General features: G+C 34.8%; 4 protein-coding genes across 4 annotated transcripts; 3 read left to right on the forward strand and 1 right to left on the reverse strand.

Annotated features, from left to right (window-relative positions):
• The first annotated feature begins 830 nt into the window (after positions 1-830).
• On the forward strand, positions 831-2,750 carry LOC132294350 (E3 ubiquitin-protein ligase RZF1-like). The gene is made up of 2 exons (XM_059792171.1): positions 831-1,719; positions 2,003-2,750. Exons 1-2 carry the CDS (start codon positions 861-863, stop codon positions 2,035-2,037), a joined length of 894 nt encoding a protein of 297 aa, XP_059648154.1. The 5' UTR covers positions 831-860; the 3' UTR covers positions 2,038-2,750.
• A 680-nt stretch (positions 2,751-3,430) lies between these two features.
• LOC132294349 (RHOMBOID-like protein 10, chloroplastic) lies at positions 3,431-9,028 on the forward strand. The gene is made up of 9 exons (XM_059792170.1): positions 3,431-3,668; positions 5,921-6,177; positions 6,437-6,491; positions 6,599-6,679; positions 6,760-6,856; positions 6,961-7,028; positions 7,818-7,916; positions 8,199-8,240; positions 8,790-9,028. Exons 1-9 carry the CDS (start codon positions 3,486-3,488, stop codon positions 8,940-8,942), a joined length of 1,035 nt encoding a protein of 344 aa, XP_059648153.1. The 5' UTR covers positions 3,431-3,485; the 3' UTR covers positions 8,943-9,028.
• A 3,801-nt stretch (positions 9,029-12,829) lies between these two features.
• On the forward strand, positions 12,830-14,183 carry LOC132294352 (E3 ubiquitin-protein ligase CIP8-like). The gene has a single exon (XM_059792174.1). The coding sequence runs from the start codon at positions 13,347-13,349 to the stop codon at positions 14,061-14,063; it is 717 nt and encodes a 238-aa protein (XP_059648157.1). The 5' UTR covers positions 12,830-13,346; the 3' UTR covers positions 14,064-14,183.
• Positions 14,184-14,469: 286 nt separating this feature from the next.
• On the reverse strand, positions 14,470-25,175 carry LOC132294351 (uncharacterized). The gene is made up of 5 exons (XM_059792173.1): positions 24,717-25,175; positions 18,769-18,878; positions 18,296-18,670; positions 16,891-17,656; positions 14,470-15,269 (listed from the first exon to the last, which is right to left on the reverse strand). The coding sequence occupies exons 1-5, from the start codon at positions 24,958-24,960 to the stop codon at positions 15,190-15,192; spliced, it is 1,575 nt and encodes a 524-aa protein (XP_059648156.1). The 5' UTR covers positions 24,961-25,175; the 3' UTR covers positions 14,470-15,189.
• Positions 25,176-26,065: the final 890 nt, after the last annotated feature.

Genomic DNA, 26,065 nt, shown 5'->3' on the forward strand with positions numbered 1-26,065 from the left:
CTTTTTATCACCAAAAGTTGTAACTTATTATTTGGTTCGAAGTGAAAGATTAAAGGTTAAATAATTTGCTATAGCCAAACTCAATTATTGAGCTCAAACTTTAGGTCAAAATTAATAAAGAGCAATTCAATTATAAAACATATAAATTCTATTAAATGAATAATATTCACTAGTTTTGTCTGTTTTAATTCATGAATTTCGACCAATGAACATTTTTTCACGAGCTCTCATCCTTTCTGAAGTTTCGATGAAAAAAGATTCTTCTAACAACACAACTTAGTCAACTCCACATGTTAGAACAGCTTCCATTGAGTCTCTGCACCTATCCCTTTTTTGATTTTCGCTTTCCGAACCTTCGTTTGTTTTTGGAAAACAGGATTTGGCTCAGGATTGCCCATTTTTATTAATTCCAGGGTTTCTAGGAACGAAGCCATGAATTATTCAGTTTAACAAAGGAATGCCAATAGTTCCAATTTGTTTGCAACCCTAGTGAAGATTTTTTAAATTTTTTTATTTATTTAAAATATTCAGAAAATTAGGAAATAAATAGAAAGTGAAACATATTTCAATTAAAACTTCTAAACCTGCATTACCATCTGTATAACATAACTTTAGCATCTTCTCTCACTCATCCTTTTCTTTGTTAAAAGGAGATCGACATGATGGACTAAGCAAAGAAACCAAACAAGTCAGGCAACAGTTTTTCTAAAAAGATAGAATCTCAGTATACAACTCCTAAAAGCCATTCCTTTCTTTCTTCTATTCACAAACCCATACATATAAAACCTTCCATCATTTTCTTTCCTTTTCCACCTTAAATCAATCTCCAAAAACCCACTCAAATTCCAACCTCCATAGCCATGTCTCTGATCAATCGCCCTCGGGTTAGGGTCAATGGAGTCCAGAGAATGAGAACTCACCATTACTATTGGTGTAGGCAATGCCAAAGAACTGTCAGGATAGCCTCAACCAACCCATCTCAAACTTTGTGTCCCCATTGTTTAGGCCTACTCGGCTCTGAACTCGACATGTCAAGGCCAATGCTCTTGAGTGGCCTCGAACTATCCCCTGCATCGCGGTTACTTGATGCCATGGCTGCAATGTTTGATCCCCCCTCAGCAACAAGCCAAACTAGTGATGAAAACTGGCGTGCTCGCGAAGCTTGGATAGTCCTCCATTTGGCACGCCCTATTCGTCCCCCAGGAGCCCTCTCTCCACCTGAAAGCGCGGTTCCTGAGGCCATGGACTCGATGGAAGTCTCTCCCGGTAATGGGATTGAAGAGGTGATTCAGGAGCTGACACAGAATGATAGGCCCCGACCACCTCCTGCACTTGTTTCAGCCATTGAGGCTTTGCCTACGGTGATACTCACATCGGGACATTTGAGCACTGACTCCTACTGTCCAGTCTGCAAGGATGAGTTTGAGGTTGGAGTGGAAGTGAGAGAGCTGCCTTGCAAACATTTTTATCACCCTGATTGCATCATTCCTTGGTTGAGCATCCACAATACATGTCCAGTGTGTCGGTACCAGCTAAAAGTTGACGATGATTCGGATCAAATTGACAATATTGCTGAAAATTTTGGTGTGGAAGAGGTAGCAGATCAACTCAACAGGTGGTGGACTCAACTGCATTCTTTGTGGCCAATCAGTCTATTGTCAAATTGGAGGTCATGGTACCTCAATGTCAGAGGCAATAGAATAAACTCTTCCTCCGAAGGTACTTTATTTGTTTTGTTTAAAACTATGGTTTAATTCAAATTTCACACACAAAATTAACATTTCATATCCTACATTCTTGTTCATTCATATTATGCTAAAATGAAAGCTATCTAGCTAGTCCATCTCTATCATCATTAATATTGCGGTCATACTAATTTATCTGGTAACATTTTACAGACAGACATGGATTAAGCTGTAACATTCATTGTATAAACTCATAACTCTTGGAGCTGCTAACTCTCTTGAAGTAAAATGTAACAGAAATGTGTTATTTTCTACAGATGGTCCGTGGTGGCGCTCTTGGCTCATTTTCTAGATTTTTGTCCAAATTGCAGTCCTGTAGAAGCGAGAAGAAAGTGGTTTGTATAAACAATTTATGATTGAATCATCTCTTCGGTAGGTATGTGTTTATATATAATTTTTTTTAGAGATTGCTCTGATGCAAATGAAAAGGTATCAAGGGCTGGCAGGTATGTCTATTTCTTTGATGCATATGCTTCATTTAATTGTTCATCCAATGTATGAATTGAATGATCTCATTCACTTTTACATTGATTTAAAGGTAGAAATCCATCATCCAAAATAGACCTTTTCAGAAAAATGAGTCATTTTAGATATGATTTTTAAAATCATAAATTTGTTGTGGGAGAAAAATGGTATGCTCTAAGCTTTTAAGCTCCCCCTCCCTCCCTCCCTCTCTCTCCCTATATATATGTGTATATATATAATATGTAATTCCTTTATTTTTAACTCAAATCTTATTTTGCAGTTAACTTGATAAAAGGGGCAAAGTACTAATCAATTGTTGATCAGCTGGGTGGACTACAGGTTTTGGAAAGGTTTTTGATTTGAAGAAGCCTTGAAGAAAAAAAATGTTCATATTTTAACTATTTAGCACTATGATTACGATTTTATATGACAATACATATATATATATATATATATATATATATATATTATAATGATATTCGGGGTGTCAATAATATATGGTTGTGTACGTTTTTGTTTCATGGGATGTAGACATTGTTTTATTACCTAACCTCTTAATTTATTAAGTTGGATTACATGCTCCATTGTAACTATTTATTTTTAAATGAGTGGTTTCAGTTACACAAAATTTCTCTAGTTATTCTTAGCATTAGAAAATCTACCTTTCATTTTTCTTAGAGATATTGTGCATATTGAGATATTTTAAATAAATAATTTGCACTTGGGAGTTGAATATTAGTTATATGCGACACAAACCACGAGATCATTTGAGCCAACCAATTGGAATTAGATATTAGGTATAGATATAAATAATACTCTACAATTAATCAAAAGACTTATATCCAATTTTCAAAAATCTTTTTTTTTTATTATTTATTATCATATATTTATTTTGTTTTGCTTGTTTGGTTTTATTTTTAGATATGCGGGATGAAAAAATTATACATAAACCTTTTTTGTTTCAATTTTTTTTTAAATTATTTTCTAAGAACTCAATAAAAAAAATTAATTTTTCTATAATTGTCGTTTAGAATTTTCTCTAAATATTTTTATTTACTTTTTAAACTAAAGTTTAAATATTTTATTACCTTTTTGTAATTAATAAATATTAATTTTAAAGTTTAAATATTATTTCACCTTTTGTAATTAGTCATTATTACTTTTAATCACATGGACTAAATTGGTCGTCGAACAAGTGGTCCATTTCGAGTGGTTCAATAGGTAGACTCTCTCTCTCTCTCTCTCTCTCTCTCTCTCTCTTAGCGGAGCAGAGTGATGGTCGGTTCAGCAGTGCCTCGGCCTCACCCACCGGGGTTTCCCTTCCCAAATTTCAGAGTGGGTCCCACACCAAGCCACCTAGTCACCACCGCCACTGCACACCACCTCGGCCACTTCCTCCGCCGTCGCTTCCTCTGCCACCGTTTTCATCTAGGGTTTCTTCTTCCATCGTCTTTCAGGGTATTCCTCTCTCTATATATCTTGCCAAGAGACAAAAAAAAAAAAAAAAAAAAACATTTTATTACATTGAATACAGCGATTTTGTATGACTAAATTGGGTAATATGAGTTCTGATATAACTATTTTTTTGTTCATTTGATGAACTCTTATCATTTGTTCCATAATTTTTCCGCTACATGTAGAGTGTATTGGTATGAATTGGTCATGATGTTGATCAAATTTAGGCTTTCTGGTTGCATCTCAGTATGGCAGATAGGAATTTGGTTAAGCATATGGAAGTTAGATCAAAGCATTGGGATGATCAAGTACAATATCATGTGGTCCAACAATGTACATAAGTTGAACCTATTTTACTGCAAACTTGAGCTGTTGAATGAGTCATGGTCCATTTCCTATAAATGTTTACCTGAAAAGCCTATCTTATTAATTTTCAATTAGATTTTTGGAATTTTTTCTTTATTAAATTTATTTCTTACGAAGAAAAATAAGATTTTAAGTAAAGGAAAAAAATTAAGAAGAAATTATAGATCACTGAATTCAGTTCATGTTCGAAGCACGGATCTCGAACTGTAAATTGCTTGGATATCAACACTTTTGGTGAATTTGGAATCAATGGCTGTGTTTATCATTATATATTGTTGTTTTTGGGTAAATCCAATGTTCAACATGCATTATCAGTATTCTCTGTTACCTTTTTATTGAAAGCCTTGTAATACTTATTTTCTAATTCCATTAACTTGTGTGCTACTTATCCCAATATGCTTGTTTTGGGAAATCTTGAATTACCTAAATTCTCTTCACTTTTGGGTGACCTGCATAAGATCCTTGCAATAACTGAAACTTGGACGTATATGTGAACTTTCATGGATGCTTACATAATAAAATCAATGGCCATTATGATTTGTAAATTTTGAAGTATAAACTCCGTAAAGGGAGCAATGTGTGGGATATCAACTAGCATACATGTAGTATAATTTGCTTAAATACTGTAAAGGTATGTTGCTAATATTATAATTTGCTTGACATAAGCTGTATTGATTGTCATATCCAGATTCTAATAGGTTTATATTGGTTTTACTGGTTGAAGTCTCTTTGTTTCTAGATATAGAATCCAGGTCTCATTAGAATTGGCTATCTAGAAGTCTGATAATTATTTTCAATTTGAAAATTTTACAGCTTTTTGGTAGTAAGATGCAATAATGTTACCTAGGTGTGATGCCTAAGAAACTGAGAAATGATTCCTAGAGTCTTCTTCTCTTTGATTTATTTTTAATCACAATGAGTTCATAATTTTCACTGATTCTTCTAGCAAAAGCCTACCTCCAAAATACTAGTACTATCTTAATGCTTGATGTCTAGTTGATAGGAGTTGCCTAGATATTCTAGCAACCTTTTTCCTAAAAATCAAGCAACCTATCACCTTGATGAACAACCTCAATTCCAATCATTCAATTCTGGCACATTAAGCAATACCAGCTATCCTTAGTGACTTTTCGTGGATACTGTTGTAACAAAAAATAGGAGCGTAAAGAGCAGCCACAGTAAGACGGGGCTAAGCAAACTTCATTCCTTGACTAGTTAAAACAGCAAAACTTAGCCCTTTCCTACACACTTTACAAACTGTCAACCCGGATTTATTTACCAACCTTTTGCCACCAAAAATAATAATATAATCAACGTGAAGGAAACCCTTTTAATGCTACCTACATCAAGCTTTACACTAGAGCTTGTAGGAGAGTGTTCTTTGCACTTATCATACATCACTTTACGTGTATACCAACTCACTATGAGCTGATTATAATTATGGTACTATGTAGAAAGCTTTTCACTCCTCAAACTATCTATTTGGTACTTGTGCAATCAATAGTTGTTGCACTTTCAAATGAATCGTGTCACTGAAGTAATGGCAAATAAAAATTGCTTGGGCATTCTAATTTGTAATAATTTGGCAGCCCTCCAATTTGAGCCTTGGCTACCCATCTGATCCAATTGGTTTGAGGAGTAAACAGCAGTTCAATAATGCCATATCTTCGAAAAAAGGCAAGAAACGCTGAATGGCAAAACCCAAATCATAATCAGATGCCCAATAATAGAATCGCAATTGGGTGTTTGAAATTGATTCACCTAGAAAAGGAAGCTACATTTGAATCCTGCCATTACACTTAATAATTTATGTTATGCCGAAAGAAATTTTCTTCAGGCTGATTATATAATTTAGAAAAGACCTTAACTGTGATTTTCTTGTTCAACAGAAAATCTCTCGTCTGGGACACGTGCCTTCTTTTAAGGATGCATGGCATGAAAGAGCCCTTGATTTTAAAGGAATGAACATACTTCAATGGTCATGTGATGCTTTCTCAGCAACATGCTTGTCTTGCTTATATTTCTTTGATGGAGAAGAAAGAAGAAACGATTCTGGAGATGCAAGGAAGTCATACTTGGGGACATCAAGAGATGTCTCATTTAATGGAAGGCAATGGACCAATATCCTCCTTGCGATTAATGTGTTGTGAGTACCAGCTTCCCAAACAAGGACAAAATAAAATCATTATATCGCATTGTTTAAGGGTATCAACATCTCTTACGCAGTGTCTTCCATTCTTGTTTGGTTTCGTCATCTCATACGCAGTCTCTTCCATTCTTGTTTTCTTTTTCTTCCCCAACACATTCCCTTAAATCATAGTAGGTTCATTTTCTACTTCCCAGCTTTCTGAATTGTTTCTGTACAGACCAGTGAGAGTCTTTTATCCAGTAGTTTCTTTGTGCAGAGTCTATATTGCACAAACTGCAACACAAGGGAAGCTATTGCTATGGGGAGCTAAGGTTAGACATGAAAAAAATGAAAATAAAAATTGATACGGATGTGTATTATCTTTTATATCCGAAAATTTATGTTTTTGGCTCATCTCCCACTGGTTGATGTAGTGCAGATTAATAGTCTCATTGACAAAGGACAGCTATGGAGGCTTGCTACATCATCTTTCTTGCATGCAAATATTGGGCACCTAATGGTCTGGTTTGAATGTTACTTCTTGGAAATTCTTGACTGATTTTCAGTTTGGTTGTTTAAGCGCAGATTTGACCATTTCAGGTTAATTGTTACTCTTTGAACTCTGTTGGTCCTACTATGGAGAATATTAGTGGTCCTAGAAGATATATTGCAGTTTATTTCACCTCTGCAATTGCAAGTAACAGCTCATAATCCTACTACAATAGACAATGCAGTTCCTTATTTTCAAAGAAACAAGTGGCACTTCATTATTATTCTAATTTGATGGTTTCAAGAAATCAGGTTCCGCAATGAGTTATTGGCTCTGCAAAGCACCTGCGGTTGGTGCATCTGGTGCAATTTTTGGATTAGTAAGTTTTTTGAACTCTATGATCACAAAGTACTTACTTTCTTAAACTCACGTTTGAATAAAGAGAACCAAAAGTGAGGAAAAAAAGGGGCCTAGTATCCAGCATTCACATGTTCACAGAAGCTTCTAGAATAGTTGAATATGGAAGTCAACCCCTATATATATATATATGGTAGGTAGGCAACTCACACACAATTTTTTCCCCAATTGGAGCTTGACCCTCAACCTTCCCTTTAGGGAGGTGGAGATACGACCCAAGCTTGGTGGTGAATGCATAAGTTCTATGTACTTATTTTTCGCAAGGCTTAATATGTAATTCTCTTATTTTAATTTTTTACTCTCTCCTATTTTACTATGTCAATTATAGACATTCTTTACCACCCAGGCCTAGAGGTATTTCCTCTCATTTCAAAGTGAAAGGTGTTGTGTTTGAGTCTCCCCCAAGTGCATTATGGGAGTTAATTGCCAGCACCAAAAAAATAATAATAATTTTATAGACATTCTTTTTTGTTTTTTTCTGCCTGTAGTTGGTAAATGTTGATTTAAACACTGTTTAATGAAGGTTATAGATTTCAATCTTTAAAAATGAACTTTGGAATAAGCCTTGATCAATTCTCATATTTCTATATGCCATCCTGTTATAAAGCTCTGGGACTTGTATTTTGTCAATGTGTACATTGTCTCTAAAGTGAAAAAAGAAAAAAAAAAAAAAAAAGAAAAAAAAAATGCTTCTCTTTCCCTTTTTCTTGTGTTTTATATTTCTATATTTATAGAATCAGTTTGTGGTCAGGTTGGAGCCTTTGCAGTGTTTGTCTTGAGGCACAGGGACCTGGTTAAAGGTAGTAAGAGAGACTTGCAGCATATAGCGCGTGTGATTGTTCTAAATATGGTATGCCCTTCACAACCTTACTTAAATCCTTGCACTATATGGTGGAAAACTAGGGAAATCTTATTGAAGTTATTGTGATTCAGCTGAGTTATGCCATATATTAATTCTATTGAATGAAGTCTAGTGGTCTGTGGTAGTTTAAAAGTGCTCTCACTCACATAAATTATGTTTGCGTCTGAGTCTTTCTTCATCTTACTGCATTTTTCACAATGATCTTTGTTATTTTATGCTTTTTATAGCTTATAATGATTCAAATAATGGCAATTATCGTCTATCATGCAGGCTATTGGTATTTTGTCTAAAGGCATTGATAACTGGGGACATGTAAGTATAACAGTGTATTTGTTGCATTTTATGTTATAATTCATTTTTTTATTCAAGGGAGCTCTTTCGAGAAAGCCCTCCAATTGTAGAGCAGGGTATATGAATTTGTCTCCTTCAGTATAGGCTGTCCTGGCTCATAAGGTCCCAATGCAGCAACGGGATAAAAGCTGGATAGAGTAGAGCCTTTTTTTAGGACCCGAAACCCCAAAATTCTTTCCCAAAGATTCAAGCAAATGTATGAGCTATGGTAACCGCGACACTTAATAAAAGAGGAAAGAGTGGGGTTAGAAGAGTGTGTGAGGAAATGCAGATGCAGCAGCAGGTCTTTCCTATCCCGCCATACTCGCATCCTCTCATTCCCCGTTATTGTACTTCCAAACCGCTGGTGCCACTGACCCCTGAAAACCAACCCCCCCCCCCCCCCCCCCAACACACACACACCAAAACATCCCTATAAAGTGATTTTTCAAGTGTGCTGATAATGATTCTATTTGAATTTATTTATTTGGGTGGATTTTGATTGCTTTTATGTTATGTTGAAAACTTCAGGTAGGAGGCTTAGTAGGTGGAGCTGCCACTGCATGGCTTATTGGTCCTGCATGGAGGTACGAGTCCCCATCTAGTGATGGACGAAGAAGAGTTTTTGCTGACAAGGCGCCAATTTTCTCCATCATCAATACGAAAAGAACACCACCTCGGTAGCCCACTTTAATATGTTGATTTATGACAAATACTTCCCTTATTAACACATTTGTGTACATTCATTTAACAAAGTTATTTTTACATTTCATGTTTTTGTAATTTATTGTCTTCGAGTCTCTTTGTCCCCTGATACATGTTCGGGAGGAGGGTTTTATTATACACAAATTCTCTTGCAAGCATTATAACAAAAAGCAAGAAATGCCCATAAGAAAACGAAAAATAATAAGTACTTAGAAAATGAGACACGGGCCACATTTATTAGAATAGAATACACTGTCCGATTCTTGTTGGGTCCTTCTTGCTCACGGATTGTTTGGATTGGGTCCTTCTTGCTCAAGGATTGTTTGGATGGCGAAAGAAGTAAAAGCCTGATAAAAAAGAAGGAAGTAAAAATCAGTTGCTTGCGGATTGCTTGGACGACCAGTTCTTCTTCTCCTCGTTTGCCCGATCAAAAGAAAGAAGTAAAAGAAAGAAGTAAAAATCATTTGCTCGCGGATTCTTTGTTTTTCTCTGTCGACCCACCGTTTGATTATATTGCTTAAGAAGTAAAAGCCTGATAAAAAAGAAGGAAGTAAAAATCAGTTGCTTGCGGATTGTTTGGACGACGAGTTGTTCTTCTCCTCGTTTGCCCGATCAAAAGAAAGAAGTAAAAATCATTTGCTCGCGGATTCTTTGCTTTTCTCTGTCGACACACTGTTTGATTATATTGCTTAAATATAATTTATTATACATTGTTTTAATATACCCACGCTCCGCACAGTAGCTTGTGACTCTTACCTTATTTATAGATACCATGCATATTGTCTAGAACCGTCCAGATAAATGTTCTAGACATTTGCAACAATACAAAACTCCGGCACTTTTAGAATCTTCTCTACACGTCTAAAACCTCTCCAATAGCCTAAAATCTTCAACTCTTTCTAATATTTCACAAGATCTACACATGTAAAAGACCTTAGAACATCAGTCTTGTCATGTCCGCGTAGCATCTCTGCAGATAGATGGGGCGTGACATTAAGCATCAAGTTGATTACCAAAATTCGATGAGCAAAATTAGGGACCCCAAAATGTCTTATAGCTTCTTTCACTCTGTGAGGGATAAAGGAATACTCTTTAACTTGAGAGAGATGGTGGTGGCGGCACGGTTTAGAGCTAGTTTAGAATTACGGTTTAGAGCTCGTTTATATATATATATATATATATATATATATATATATATATTATACAAGTCGGAGCTGCCACTACATGGCTTATTTGTTCTGCATGGAGGTACGAGTCCCAGTCTAGTGATGGACGAAGAAGAGTTTTTGCTGACAGGGCGCCAATTTTCTCCATCATCAATACGAAAAGAACACCTCGATAGCCCACTTTAATATGTTGATTTATGACAAATACTACCCTTATTAACACATTTGTGTACATTCATTTAACAAAGTTATTTTTACATTACATGTTTTTTTTGTAATTTATTGTCTTTGAGTCTCTTTGTCCCGTGCATGTTCGGAAGGAGGGTTTTGTTATACACAAACTCTCTTGCGAGCGTGGAAAATGATAAGTAGTCCGAGAATGAGACACAGGCTACATTTATTAGAATAAAAGATAATGTTTTGAATGTAAGCGTGTTTTGAAACATCACAATCAATAGCCCCTCACTATTTATTTAGTATTTGTTTTTCTGCAATTTGCTCAATTTAAATATTGTATATCCTATATACACAATTAAGGCAAGAACACAATTTCATTAAATATTTGATTTTTATATATTTTTGTTTGTTTCTAGTGTTCCTAAATATTATTTCGGGATAAAATGAATTTCGCTGCTGGATCCGAAATTACACCGCATCTCCAAGAGATATATATCTATATATATATATATATATATAGTTAGTAAGACAAGAAGAGAGAGAGAGAGGGTTTAATTTTGGGACAATGAGTTATATAAGTAATTATGTCATTTTGTACCTAAAACACCATTTTTGCCCATATAAAATTTGACCTAATCTAAAGCGGTGTCAGTATAATTTGTTCTATTACTTTTACTTATTTTTAGAAGTAAAACTACTCTTTTTTTCTTTTTCTTTTTTTAATTACTTTTACTTGTTTTTAGAAGTAAAACCACTCTTTTTTTTTCTTTCTTTAAAAAAAAAAAAAAAAATCAAAGCCAGTGGAAGTCTCAATCTATCAAACCTTTTCTTAAAAAAGTTAGTTGCAAAATTTTTTGTTTATTTTTATTTATAAATATACCAAAATTTGGTCAAATATATTTTTGTCTGCAATCTAATAAATAATAAAATATTTTTTACTTATAAAAGTATATTTTAAATTGTTTTGAATTATTATTATTATTTTTTAAGAAGAATAATTACTAAATCACCTTACCATATTATGAAAGTATTCAAAAGGATGAAGATATTTTTGAACACGTGCGTCATACCGCCATGACATCTGGAAGAAAAAGTGTACCCGCTTCCAAAACGCATAACATCTTTTGTTTCCTTGTAAAAGGCCCATAACATTCACATGCTACTGAAAATAAAATTAAAAATTTAATAATAATAAAATAAAAAAAACCATCACAAAGATTTCTTAATTTCACAATGTCATATACTTGACGCTTCCAAGACCTTTTCATTCAATCACTGTCTCTATAAATGTAATATTGGAAGACTGTTAATAGTTTATCGCTAATACGAAGATAATTAACAATATATCATGTATGAATGATTTTCGAAAAAAACTAGTCAATAAAAGCCAAAGAATTTTCTATATTGAAAATTTTGACTACAATTCGATTCTTTGCAAAATCACCATGACAGATGTCATCTATATACCATTCTATTTTAAGGCTCCGAATGTAAAATATTTTTTGAAAAATATATTGAAAATTTGGACTAAAATTTTATTATGTGCAAAATCACTGTGACATATGTCATATGTATCACCATTCATTTTAAGGCTATGAGAGTAAAATATTTTTTGAAATTTTTTTTTTGTATTTTTCGGTGTTTGGTTATCGTAAAATATTTACAAATAAAAAAATATTAAAACCTAATAAAAATAATTTATTCATTAATTTTTAAAAGATATTTTTTTATGTTTTCTGTTATTTAGTTGTCCTAGAAAGATTTTTTTTAAATTTAGGATTACCAAATACCGAAAAACATAAATAAATAAATTTTAAAAAATATTTTACACTAAAGAGATTTAAGGCATAAATTTGAGCATACCCAATCACTTTTACATCCGGATCCGATCCGATGTGGGACAAATGACCCTTGTCCTAAAAAGCGTTGCTCAAGTCACTTGGGCTGCAAACTCGAACGCCCTTCGGAAGGGTAGTTTAGCGTGACGCTGGATCAAGGATTAAGTCTGGTTCAAATACTAATTGTAATGGGTGGGTACTTGCCCATTTACTAAAAAATTCAAGTTGTTGGGTAGTGTTGCATACCTACCTATTATCTGATGTGGGACAAATGACCCTCGTTACACTAGCCATGTTTGTATATGAAATTAAACTTTGGTCAAATCCTTTTCTAAAGAGTTGTGAAATAAGTTGTGAAATATTTGTTCACATCGTTTAAACATTTTTTACCGTAGAATTTGGCTATGAAAATCTGTGTTGTGAAACCCACTTGGATGACCTTTTCAAAAGGAGCTGTTATTTTATTTTAATCCATATTTTAAGAATGATGTCTTATTATGAAACTTTTATTACAGAAGTTAGCAATAATATGAAGGATTTAATACTATAATTTTATTACTAATTATACACTTTCTGGAATTTTTTTTAGGAATTTATTTGATTTATATTCATATTTTTGGAATATATATATATATATATATATACTGGTTATTTATATACACTGTTGCACTGTGTATCGGCGCATTCAATTAGGGGATTTTGTTTGAGTGATGAGGATCCAGTGTGGGCGTGTGCATAGGAGAACAGTGCACACGCTGATCTGGGCCGTGGGTGGAGGTGTGGATGGTGAGGATAATCTGGTGCGGCGCGGTCCATGGAGAGATGGTGCGCCTGCAGGATCTGACCGCTGGATGCAAATTTAATGGTGGGAGAAGATACGGTGTGGACGAGCTCACCATGACACTGAGGGACATCTAATGAAGAGCTGCAAAAAAAAAAAAAAAAGCTGTCTTCTATATAAATAAATAAACCAAAACCCCCCCATCCCGTGCAAGAAGCGTAATCGTAGTCGTTTGCTCTACTCACCCCGTTCAAGCAATTGGGTTGCTGTTTTGCTGTCCGATTCTGGTTGCTCGCAGATTGTTTGGACGGCGGGTTCTTTTTCTCCGCCCGATCATCTTCTCCGGCCTCGGTTGGCCGATCACCCATATATACCGTCTCTGGTCGTGATATTTGATTGTTCTTGTTCTCTCCGTTCAAGAATGGAGTGCGACACACCGTTTGACGATTCGTGCGCTGCTCGGTTTGGGGCCTTTTCAATCATTCCCATAGCCGACCCAAAACCATACACTCAATTCTACGCCGACTTTCAGGTCCGGTTCACATATCCTCCGTCGGATTTCATGGACGACGATGATGATTTGGAGGAGGACGACGACGATATTGGTTGCTTAGAGACAGAGTGCCGTTCTATGCAATTTTGGGTTCCATGTGACGGATTGACGTGTAACAACAATAATACATGGTCAACAATATCAGATATGCTGTGTGACCTAGGTGTCCCCTTACGTGTTCAGCCTTTCATGATTTCTCGGATCATTCCATCGGCCGAATCTATGGTGAAACAAAATCTTGATAAAAACTTAATGGTATTGCCTATGGAAGTGTCTATAGATGTAGTGGGCCGTCCAGAAGATGAAGATGAAGATGAAGAGGAAGACGAAGACGAAGATACAACAATGGTGCCAATGGAGTCGAGGCGAGTGCCGGCTAGCGAGGCATCCATTGAGGGCTTAGAGAAGGTGAAAGTCAAAAATTCAGATAGTAAGATGCAGTGTGTAATATGTTTGGAACAGCTTTTGGTTGGTTCGGAGGCAACCCGGATGCCTTGCTTGCATGATTTTCATAGGGATTGCATTGTTAAATGGCTCGGAGTTAGTAACTTGTGTCCACTGTGTCGCTTTCGGATGCCCACTTGAAGTTTTGATATTAGCACTGTGTGCCACGCCTGATGTTATTATCTGTATTTTATTTGTTTGAGAATTCTTTTTTGTTTTTGAACATCCATGTTCTTCCAAACTATACATATTCTTTTCTTCTTCTTCTTCTTCTTCTTCTTCTTCTTCTTCATATATATATATATATATATATATATATATATATTCCCATTCAAATATCGAGCAGTTTGGTTATGGCCAGCTTTTGACCTATGGAGGCATTGGCTAGGGTTTCGTTTCATTTTCGACCACACAAATTCTACTTGAAAACATTGATGAAAACATGTATCAATATTTGAATCCTGAGTAGCTTATATTATGAAGGGAGGTTTGGTGTGCTCCCGAGCCCAAAATGGAAAAAGGAAATCTAAGAGGGAAGATAAACATGTTCTATGGCACCTAAAGATAAAACATATTTTCTGAAATAACACAATTTTTTATATAATTTTTCCTCCATCTTTAGCAGTGAAATTTCAAAAGTCCACACTATGACGTTGCTGCATGTGATGTGCTAACCCTTTAGTTCAGCAAGGCTTGCTCTGTGGGCGATTACTGTATCTTTATACCAAAAAATCATAACTAAACAACAAAAATCAAATTATATCTCGACCATCCTCAGTTTCAAGCCTCCCAATGATTTTGATGTAAAATATATACCCATATCTTTCAATGTGTTTGTTAACACCAGTTAATCCCGTTTCTTTGTTACATACTTTGCTGTGCCTCCTCACATTGCAGATGCTCAAAAAGAACCTGTATATCTTACACTTGAACACTAAGATGGTTTCTCCTTGAAATACTGCACGAGAGCATTCAGTTCTTAACCAGTTACCGTCTCTAGGAGTTTATTCCCTTTGGGAAGAACACCCCATGTCTTCATGCGATGTTATAATGTAGAAAAGAGAGAGGCCCGCCATCTTTCGGCTTTGACCTGTAACTTTCTCCAGTTCATGTACATTATATATACCATACCGCTCGCATCAAAAGCGCCCAATAACTTTTTTCACCAAAGCTTCTACCATCCTATGCCAGACCAAAACTGTCAGCTGCTGTACTTAGCAAGCTTGGAAACTATATTTCTGTAGTATGATGCGCAAATTTATCACTATCACCAACATAGAAGATGGAATGTCAGGAGTCCAAGGAAGCCAAATAACCAGATCTCCTTGTAAGGACCTGTCGCAAAAGCTGCGAAAAAATAAAATAAATAAAGGATACCAGTATAAGTTGTTTTAATTAGCTATGAATGTCCAAAAAAAAAAAAAAAAAAAAAAAAGAAAAGAAAAATAAGTTCTACGTAGTTCTCAAAACCAAGCAAGCATAATATACCATAGAAAGGCCATGAAATGCATCTGGAAACAGATTGCTAACATAAGAAGAATTTAGTGAATTAGGCATCAGGTTTTGCAAAACATAAGCTTAAATTTGTGTCTGGTGGGGAAGTCAAATTTTCCTCCCCAGCCCCGAGGAGGAGACGGAAAAGATCACTCTTCTCCTAGCTATTAAACAAACATACTACGTTGAAAACCTGCTTCACCGTAACTTGTTCTCCTAGCTATTAAACAAACATACTACTTTGAAAACCTGCTTCACCATAAGTTGTCGTAACGTGTTGTTTCTCTGTAATCAATTTCCTTTCTATTACCAATGCGCTCTGCCTAGATGATATAAGCCCTCCTCCTCTGAGGAGGTTGAGTGTTCGAGCCCCGGTGGGGGCAAAAATATATAGCGAGTGTGTGTGTGTGTTTAGTTGAATTTTGGAGGGAAAAAAAAAATCCTTGCTATTGCTTTGTTCTGGCTCATCTGTTGAGGTTCTAGAAGTACATCCACACCTAACCTTGGCCTCCTGAGTGCATCAATAGCTCTATTGCTACCACCAAGTCCCTCCACACAAATGTTGAAGGGATCGAAATCAAGAAACATCCCATGACTACTATTTTTCTTGATGACTCTTCCACTATAGTCTACAGAACATTTATGCTTTCCAAGTGAACGTGCTTCCTCCAAGAAAACCTCAGACAAAGTACACACATACAAAGAGAGAATAAAAATAAATGTTATTTTACATTTGACACTTGAGCAATGCCTAGGGATCATTTGTGTTAGCTCCAGATAACCAGAATCATGATATTTGTCAGAAGGATAATCAGTCCAACCAGTGACATATGCTAGTTGCATGAGAGATGATTTACATAAGCATCATATTACTGTTGTGTCATTCCCTACTTAGGTGTTGTTCGATGACGCAATTCAATGCTTAATTCTGATTAGATTAAGTGATATCCAATTAAGTGTGTTTGACAAGGCATTTAAAATATCAATTAAATAAATAAGTGCCGCTTAACATAATATAATATCAAGTGAGTGATTTTACTCAACAATGAAATGAGGAAGACTTAAAATATCAAAAAAAATATATCAAAAACATCTCTCAATTTACATTTAACACTTAAAACTTCAGCACTTAAAATAGAGTTATTAAAATATTCAGTACTTAATTTTCAGATTTATCAACCAGCACATTAGTGTTCCTTGATACGGTAAGTCATGTTATTAACATACAATAACATGTAATTTCTACCACATATCTATGTAAAAACAATCATATGCATTTTAATCAAAACTTGATTCATAATTTTCCAAAATAATTTCCACAACATCTAGGCTTCAATTCCTAACCAAAACTAAACACTTGCAACTCAAACAAGCATCAAGTAATAACTTATATCAGAGATTAAAAAAAGTAATCAACTACTAAGATGAATGGGGATAAAGAAAACATTATTCACAGATTGCAGTACCAACTTACATGATGGCGATGGTGAGATTGACGGCGAGGCTGGTGGTGGAGATAATAACTCTTTCCCATTCCCCTTGTCCTGGCCTGGACTGGAACCATAGGATACAGCAGGTAAAGGAGAAAGATCTGGGGACAGCTGTGATGGGGGACCCATGGAAGGTGGATATGCAGCAGAAGCCAGAGGTGAAAATGTAGGTGCAGTTGGGTTAGAATGAGATGCTGGTGAGGGGCTTAGTGGAACTGTGGAACCACAATGTGGACTAGAGCGAGGGGAATGTGTATTTATAATTGAAGGTGCAGGAGAACTTGAAATCGGAGGTAAAGAGGGGCAGGGCCCATTTTCCGGTCTCGGTGCATATGGGAAGTCATCATCAGACGGCGAAGAAGCATCACAGTCTAAACAAGGTGGCGAGTGATGAAAATTAGGTGAGGGAACTGGCGAATAAGATGGAGAATGAGAAGGATATGGGGAAATAGAGGGTTCTGCATAGTCATTTTCCTCAGGAGATGGAGCAGGAGCTGGAGTAGGAGAAGGAGTTGGTGGGGTTGCATCAAGTGTACGATTGAGAAAGGAAGATAATCTGATTTCCTTAACTTTACCAAAAACAGAGTTACTGAGGCCAAGATTTTTTGCAGGAGACCCTGTGATTGTTTCAGCCAATTGCTTCAATCTTTGTGGCAGAAGAATTCCCAGGTCTGACGTAACCGAAGCCTGAACTGTGACTGGGGGAGCTCTTGTTGACCCATTTTTGTTTGTCACCTGCACATACACATTCTGCATGCAAAACAAAATCATTACCACACGATATAGAGAAATACATATTATGTAAGGGGTGTCAATAACTGATTAAATAAATAAACTGAAGCACACTCTAATATTAGGATCTCAAACCATCATATTGGTCCATAGAATAATTAGGAATTTGGGAAATCTGTACCGAAAATTATTTACCCAGTTATCATACCCACTATTCTGGTGGATGAACCATGAAGAAGACAACAAAAATAGCCACTATATAAAAATAAAAATAAATAAATAAATAAATAAAGCAGTACATATACTGAATTTGAAAAAAATACTCTGTATTAATGGTAATAAGGAAAAGAGGAGCAAGCGGGTAGAGTAATTATGTTTCTTAAGAAATTCTTTTTGCAGGTACCTTCTGCAATATAAAATATAAATGAAAGTTTCAATGCTAAGCTGTCTTCAAGAACTGTAAGTAAACAAATTCTTGAAAAGGATATGATATTTTGTGAATAATATTGGATCACTTAATTTATATTATAATTTTTTGAAGTGATGGCAATCACACATAAAAATTGTCCAGATTATGATATTGTGGAACATTTCCAGAAACCAAATTGATACTCTAAAGTGAAATGTACAAGAATGTTTCTTAAACATAAATTATACCTCATAAGGCCTCAGATGCAACCCCAACTTCAGCTGTTCCTTCAACTCAATAAAATTCTCCTTTATTTCATATATAGAATTATAAAGAGTAAAATTGAAAAGGATCTGGGGTATCTGCCAAATGGAAGCAGATTGCTCAGGAGGAATTACAGTAATTCCTCCAGGAAACTCCAAAATCTCAAATGAAGATGGCTGCCCAAAAATTGAAGTTGACAAAGTCAAATTAATTTGCTCAAGGAACAGCTCTATCAACGACGACTTCAGCACACTTAACGACACTGAATTTATTCGGGAATCCATTGGATCAGAAAGAACACCGAAAATAACATCAGTCAAGTTAGATGCACCTGCTCGGTGCATAGATAGGACAGCAACCTGCTTGAAAAAATTTGCTTATTAGGATGCTTTCATTCCACTCGGAAGTTAATGGAAACGAATATAAATATTATATAAAAGCAGGAATTTGAAATAACCTTTGTAAACGGGACACCTATTTCCCCATTGATATCATACTCTAATCTTGCAATGTGAGGAACAAGCACTGAAACTGGCTTTTGCAGTTTGAAATATGCCTGAACTGTAGCTGAGAAAATTAAAATAAACAAGTTAATAAAAATAATAAATTATAGAAAGTAACTAAGAAAAATAAATAAATAAATAAATAAAATAAAAAAAGAAGAAAAGTCCGAATATCAATACAGTACACAGAAGACCACTTCTGTAAGATCAAGTAAAATATCAATCCTCAAACAGTTCCAGAAAAGCCTTGAAGTGAAAATGCAAACTTCAGATAAAAAAAGACAATATGAATAATACTAGATCTGTACCAGCTTCACTATCAAATTTATTTCCTTCGCTGGTTTTGTTTAATGCATCTGATATTTTTATTATTCGGACAGTGAAATGCAACTCAAGTTCTGAAGCTAAAAGGTGAACTTGGTAACAAGTGTAGGGCCCCACAATCTGGGAATATATATAGAAACCTTGCAGGATTTTTTATTTTTTTAAGTTTTAACACACACTGGCGATGGATGTACATGTTTACAAATACCAAACTCTCACTTTTGAAGTAGCTGGATAAACTTGGACTGGGTCTAACCTTCAAAATATTTGCATTTACATCTGGGTCACTCTGTTTGAACTACAATGTAATATATCACTCATCAGTGAATCAGTATCAAACTGAAAAAGAGGAAACAGCCAAAAACAATAACTTCCTAAACATGTAAGTCAACAATTTTGAATTCTAATGCAATGTTAATATCAAAACAATAATGAATTAATACCGATATTTTTACCGAACAAGAAGAAACTACTGTTCAAAACAAGATTCACTCAGCACAGAACAGGAAAAAAAAAAATGGTTAACAATATCCCCTAAAGATTAAGCTATGCAGGAACATTAACATGACGGCAAATCTATTCACAAATAATTGGCTTAATTAATAAGCAGTTGGGATTTGGGAAATTGACAATCTTTATCGCAACTAGCCCACGCCAGTAAGTTAAGGAGTGTTTGGATATTCCATCAAACTAAATTCTCAATCTAAATTTATATACAATGCAAGTACAAATTAAGTTTCCTAAAGTGGCCCATTAAAGACATGACAGAAAATCATGCAAGAGATGGTAAAACTTGCATACTCGCATCAGCATTATTTCATGAAATACTAAAACTGATCCTATGCCATCAACAAATTTATTGACAGCTCAAGAAGCACTAAGATGCCAAAATCTCCAATAGCCTAAGCACATGGCATAACACAAGGTGTGGGCATGAGCAAATTAAGGCACACATGACATAGTTTCATATCAGATATATTGAAAAATATAAAAATTAAATATGCAACACAAACTAGTGAACATCGAAATAAGAAATTTTTTCCGCATATCAACTCAGTGGATTAGCAACTAGGAAGCATGGACACTCCTCTAGGGCATGAGTATGCATGGGGCACGCAGACGGACACGTCCAACATGGCTCAATTGAATTTATTTTTTTCCCTGGTAGGACACACAACAAGGACATTGTGGGGGCACATTTAAGACACTTCGGTGACATGGGCGTAGTTTTGCAATTTTTTTAAAAAAAAATAAAATATACCGATGCAATTTCAAAACATATTATAAGTTAACATAAAATTAATACAATATTTTAGAAAACAAGAACAACACCAGATTGTATACATGATAATGTGGATAAATGAGAACAATATAGATTTTTTGTATATATAATTATATATTATTTTATTGACGCATACCAATGTCCCTTTTTATTTTTATTTTTGAGATTTTCGTATCTGCGTGTCTGTATCTTGTCATACCCATGTCTATATCCGTTTCTCATATGTGTTGGTACATACATCTTTTCAAATTTCATATGCATTCAAGTAAATTAATGTAAAATTGAAATATTTTAAATTACACACTACAAAAATGGTCAAATTTTTTTCTAAAAAATAAAAATAAAATTCTACTAAATCAGGGCACATATATCCTTAAAAAAACATATGCATCAACTAGATCAATTACTATTGTAAATGTACAATTATAAAAGACTACAACTAGATCATAAATGTTTAATCAAGCACTAAATACATATACTGTTAGTAGTTAACCCAATAACTTCAAAAGCAAAATATATTATAGGATTAAAAGAAGTGACATATCAAACGCGACCGTCATATGACAAAGCATGTTTATTGATGGCTACTAAAGAAAAAGATAAAGATATGATTGAATGATTAGTCTACTAAAAAGAGTGCAACAAATAGCTCTATATTCACTCAACTAAAGGGTCGCATATGTGATAAGTTGAGAAGCTTCAACTAGAGCTAGCCAAGACCGGGCCTTTTTACAGCCTAAGCATGCCTTTGATAACCATGATCATCAGTAGTGATAGATGTCATGTTTTATTTTATTATTATTATTTTGTACTTTTTTTTTGTTTTTGCAATGGTCCAACTCTTAATAATGAACTTTTTTACCAAGGGCATAGCCTAATGGTATTTCCTCCTCCCAGAGATAGAGGATTAAAGTCTGCATTTGAGTAATAGTGGGTGTATGAGTGTGATGGTATACTTGTTTTCCTATCAAAAGAAAAGAAAAGGAAAAAAAATGGACATTTCTTCAAATTCCAATTAAAATGAATTTAGTGGATTGATAATAGTTGTGACAAATACCGCGAACCAAGAACACAATCAAGATGACACACAAAAAAATAAAGATTTACGTGGTTCGACATAAAGCGTACATCCACAGTGAAGATCTGGCAAAATATATCACTATGCGAAAATCAGAAGATTACAAGTTTCAGCCCCCAAACCCTAGCTCCCTCTCTCTCTCACACACACTCTCTTTATGCAGTTTTCAGTGTCCTCTCATGTCCCATTTCAAACCCTAAACATTCTTATGTGCTACAAGAGAGTCCTGAACAAAGTCCAAGACCCGCAAGAGAGAAATGTGTCAATTTTTATTTATTTTTTCATTTTCTGGTCACAACCGATCGCAAAAAGACCCAGACCGAAACAAAATTTGGGCCACATGATCTCAATAATCATATCCTCGTTGTAGTGTTCAATTTATCCTTTTGATCGAGCGATTATTTGTCTTTAAATGAAGGGGTAAAATTGTAGTACATAACTAGGAATGAAACTGCATAAGAGCATTTTCAATCAATAGTCCCTAAATTAAGCATTTTTTACAATCCAATAAGACAAAGTTTGGTTCCTTATTTTGATAAGGAAAAAAAAAAAATTAGAGGAAAAGCGAAGAGAGAGAAGGGAAAACTAAAGAAAGTTCATTTGTTTGTTGTGGAAAAGAAATGAATAGAAAGGAATGGAAGGGGAGGATGGAGATCATCAAAATTCTTCTATACGTGATGGTTTCTTAGGCTACAATGTTGAACTTCTCCCTACATAAACTCACTTATGATATTAAAGTTTTTGTGCACCTGCAGAGAGATTTTCTCTCCAAGTAGTTCAATTTCTCTACTTCTCTTTCGTTAGTGAACCAGTCTTTGGAACAAATAAGACTTCTAATATTTTTTTTTTCCCTTCCCTTAAACAAAACAGTTCGTTAATGTCTCAAAACAACAAGGTTCTAGCAACTGTGCCAATTCAATGCTCCAAACAACTGGCACAATCTTTACATGTTTGTCAGTATGTTGCGTGTATAAGAGCATAAACTGATATTACATACAATCTCACAACCTCAATATTTTATTATTAATGGAGGAAAATAATTACTTAATTGAGAAAAAGAAGGAAATGACTTAAGTGTTTGCAAATCAGAAGTCAAAGAGAACAAAAATATGCATTTGCTTAATTACCAAAAATTTATTAATTCAACTACATGAGAGAGATTCTCTCCCAGGAGCCACAAACTTGTTATATGACTTATCTTCCACAATGAGAACGTAACATGTGCTCCTAAATTAAAATTTAGAGATAGCACCACTGACACAATTGGTGAAAAACATAATCGGTGCAAAGATAATCCTCATCTCAACGAAGCGTTTTCCCAACTATCCGGTGCAAAGATAACAAAACTGTTTTCGAGAATTCGCATCCACTTCCAAGTTTCAACCATGCATGTCAAAATCACTATACCAGTATATTCCAAGCTAATTTACACCTGGCCATCGATTTTCCAGCTTTGAATTATATATGTATATTTATTAACATATTAGTTTTTGATTATTTATGTCACTCCCTATAGAGTTTTAGATCTGGATCTCCCTGTCACTGTTGAGCAGAATAGCCTCAGAGATGCAAAGAATATAGAATTTCTCGTCATATCTGACAGAGTAGTAAAAGATTTGGCTCATACAAATTACAATTCACTATCGATAATGAATCATAAACACATTGCTTACATATCAGAAGTCTAGAGAAGAAAAATTCCCGATTCTTTTACTCACTTTAACAAATGTCTACCTCTCACAAACTGGATGGTTGGCAGTCTACCTGACCAAATCGACCATAGAATTTCAATGCTGCTGTTTGCACCTGACAATAAACTTGTGATAGCATTATATTGTTGCCTACAATTGCATAACTTCAACATCACTGACCAATGTTCAATTCTTTTTTCAAAAAATTTAATGATTCTTGATTACTTACCTCCCTCCCGCGCACTTCCTCACAACCCCTTTCCTTTATTGGCAAGTATACAGCCAACATGCATATTGCCTTTAGCGAAATTCCATTATATGGAATTGCTCTCTGCCACCTAGACAAGCCCTATGCTCCCCACACTTTAGGAAAAGGTTGTTGACTGAAATTGCTATACGCAGGTCAAGGATAAGTTTTGCCTTCACATCCCTCAAATATCAGTTTTCTAACAGCCATACAAGCCTTGTACTTCCACGGTTTAGTAAAAATGTGTCCTCAAATGCTTACATAATTAATGAGGAAGCTGTGAGATATGGAATAAGAACCACAAGTCTAGCACTCAACACTCCACTATTAAAAATGTTTTGGATTGTAAAGAAGCAAGTTGTTCAACCAGTTCTACCAACCAACTTATTTAATTATTATCTGGACATTACAAAAAGCAATACCCCAAGTAACATTCGAATAAAAGTTCCCCTTTTATCAAATCTAAACATCCAACAAAAATAACAATTGTTATATAACAGAGCTGTCCTGGACACAACTGTTTCTATTTTGCATTCTCTCTCAACCATGCAAGCTCTAATCACAATCAATTGGTACCAAGAAACTCTGACAAATTGCTTCAGAGTTGAAGAAATGCCTATTTTTACTTTGTGACACTTGTAATGGGCCTTCTATGTTAAACTATAAATAAATCCCATATTTATTAAAGTACACTAAAATAATAAATTTAGCAAAATGAGAAAATCCCTCATTCAAACTCATTAAAAGGCTAAAAACTTGCACAAACTGAAAACTGATTACAGTAACAGTATTGAAGGAATAAAAAATAATAAAAAATTTGGGGAAAAAGAATATCATAAATGATCAACAAGAAGAGGAACAACCCTTCAAAAACCCATTACACGGTGAAAGTCAACATACTTATTTCTCAAAGCATCAGAAGTTTAAATCTAGCATCCGTCTGAAACATCAGAAACCCTAAATATGTAACAAGATTAACATTTGAAATACCACGGATCCATCTGCTAAATAAATTAGAAGACCCTAATTACACAACAAGAAGGCTAAACAGCATAAATATATTAACCATAAACATCAGAATTTTCAAAAAATAAAAAAGCAACAAACTGTAGAAATACCCAAAAGAAAAATCACATACCCACTTTCTCAAATCATCAGAAAACCCTAATTACAAAACAAAAGGGTGAAATAAGGTATCTTTAATCCCAAATCATCGATAAAAACTCTAATTGCATAACACGTAAATTTGAGACCATAAAAATCAAGGCAAATAAACTTACCACTAAGTTTGACTGCCTCTATGGCATCGAACCCGGACTGTCTCGAGTGACGAGGAAGGACCCAAAATATAGCAGACAGGAACGCACACACGCTGAAAATCAAAACGACGGCGCATTTGACATTGAACTGCCGACCGATTCTAGACAGACCCACCGAACAACTCTCGCAGCAGATTGTAGAGCGAGTTCGATTCCCCTCAATCTGCTGCCGCTGCAGATGTAGTTGTTCTTCGACTTTCCCCATTTCCAGAGCATCTGTAACTGCCCACCTCTCTCTCTCTCTCTCACACGCACACAGTGACTCTCTCTCTCTCTATAAAACAACAGAGACAACGGGGATTCAAATTTCTGTAGGTGATGCCGACGAAAGACAACTGTTCATGGTGGGCATACTCTCTCTCCCACTCTCTCTCTCTCTCTCTCTCCACACACTCTCTCTCTCTCTGCACTATAAGCTGTGAGTCTTGGAGATATATTTTACATTTTATTAATCCGTAAATAAAAATTAACTAATTATAAATTGATTAATTAATTAAAAATAAATTAAATAATTATTATTATTTAATTGATTAATTAATTGAAAATATGAAATTGGCTACCGAACGTTGAGAAGAAGCAAAGTTATAAATAAAAAGTGTATGAGAGAGAAAGTGTGTGTTGAAGAAGAATACGAGTGAGTGAGTGGTGGACCATAGTGAATGGATTAAAGAAGACTAAAGTGAAATTTTATGCACCACTCACATTTCAAAAATTCAAATGGCACTTGCTCACTTTTATACACTATTTATTACACTTTGATTCATTGTGCGTTCTCTCATTTTTTAGGGTTTACTCAAGGATTAAGGGTTTGATGATGAGCCAGTAATGAAGTTGACTATTCTCGGGCATGCATGTGTACTTACAATTATATAAAATAAATTGGAGTTGTAATTGGGAACACGTAGCGAAGGTATATAATTTACGGGTAATAATACTAATGTGATTGAGCAATAGTTTGTTGTGATTTTTAAGAAATTATTAGATGGTCCTAATATATTTGATATTTGGTGAACTAATTTAATGCAAATTTTCTCATCATGAAACTTTATAATTTATTAATACACTCTTATGAGGCCTTTTTTCAATCCGAAAGTCTGTATTTAACTGGTCCATCAAGTGTTAATGATGCGGGATCATCTAATAATTTCTCGTGATTTTTTTTATCTTAAAAAAATACTCCATACGTCTCAAAAAGAGTGTTTCTTTGGGAACCGTATCTCTTTAATTTGTGAGAGTCATGAATTCCCAAAAACAGAGAGAATTATTTGTGCAAGTAAATAAATTAACTCAATTAACTAAAATAAAAGGAT

This window comes from Cornus florida, unplaced genomic scaffold (genome assembly GCF_030987335.1).
Source record: "Cornus florida cultivar Cherokee Brave unplaced genomic scaffold, ASM3098733v1 CherokeeBrave_3.0.0_Hap2_Chr02, whole genome shotgun sequence".
NCBI lineage: Eukaryota > Viridiplantae > Streptophyta > Magnoliopsida > Cornales > Cornaceae > Cornus > Cornus florida.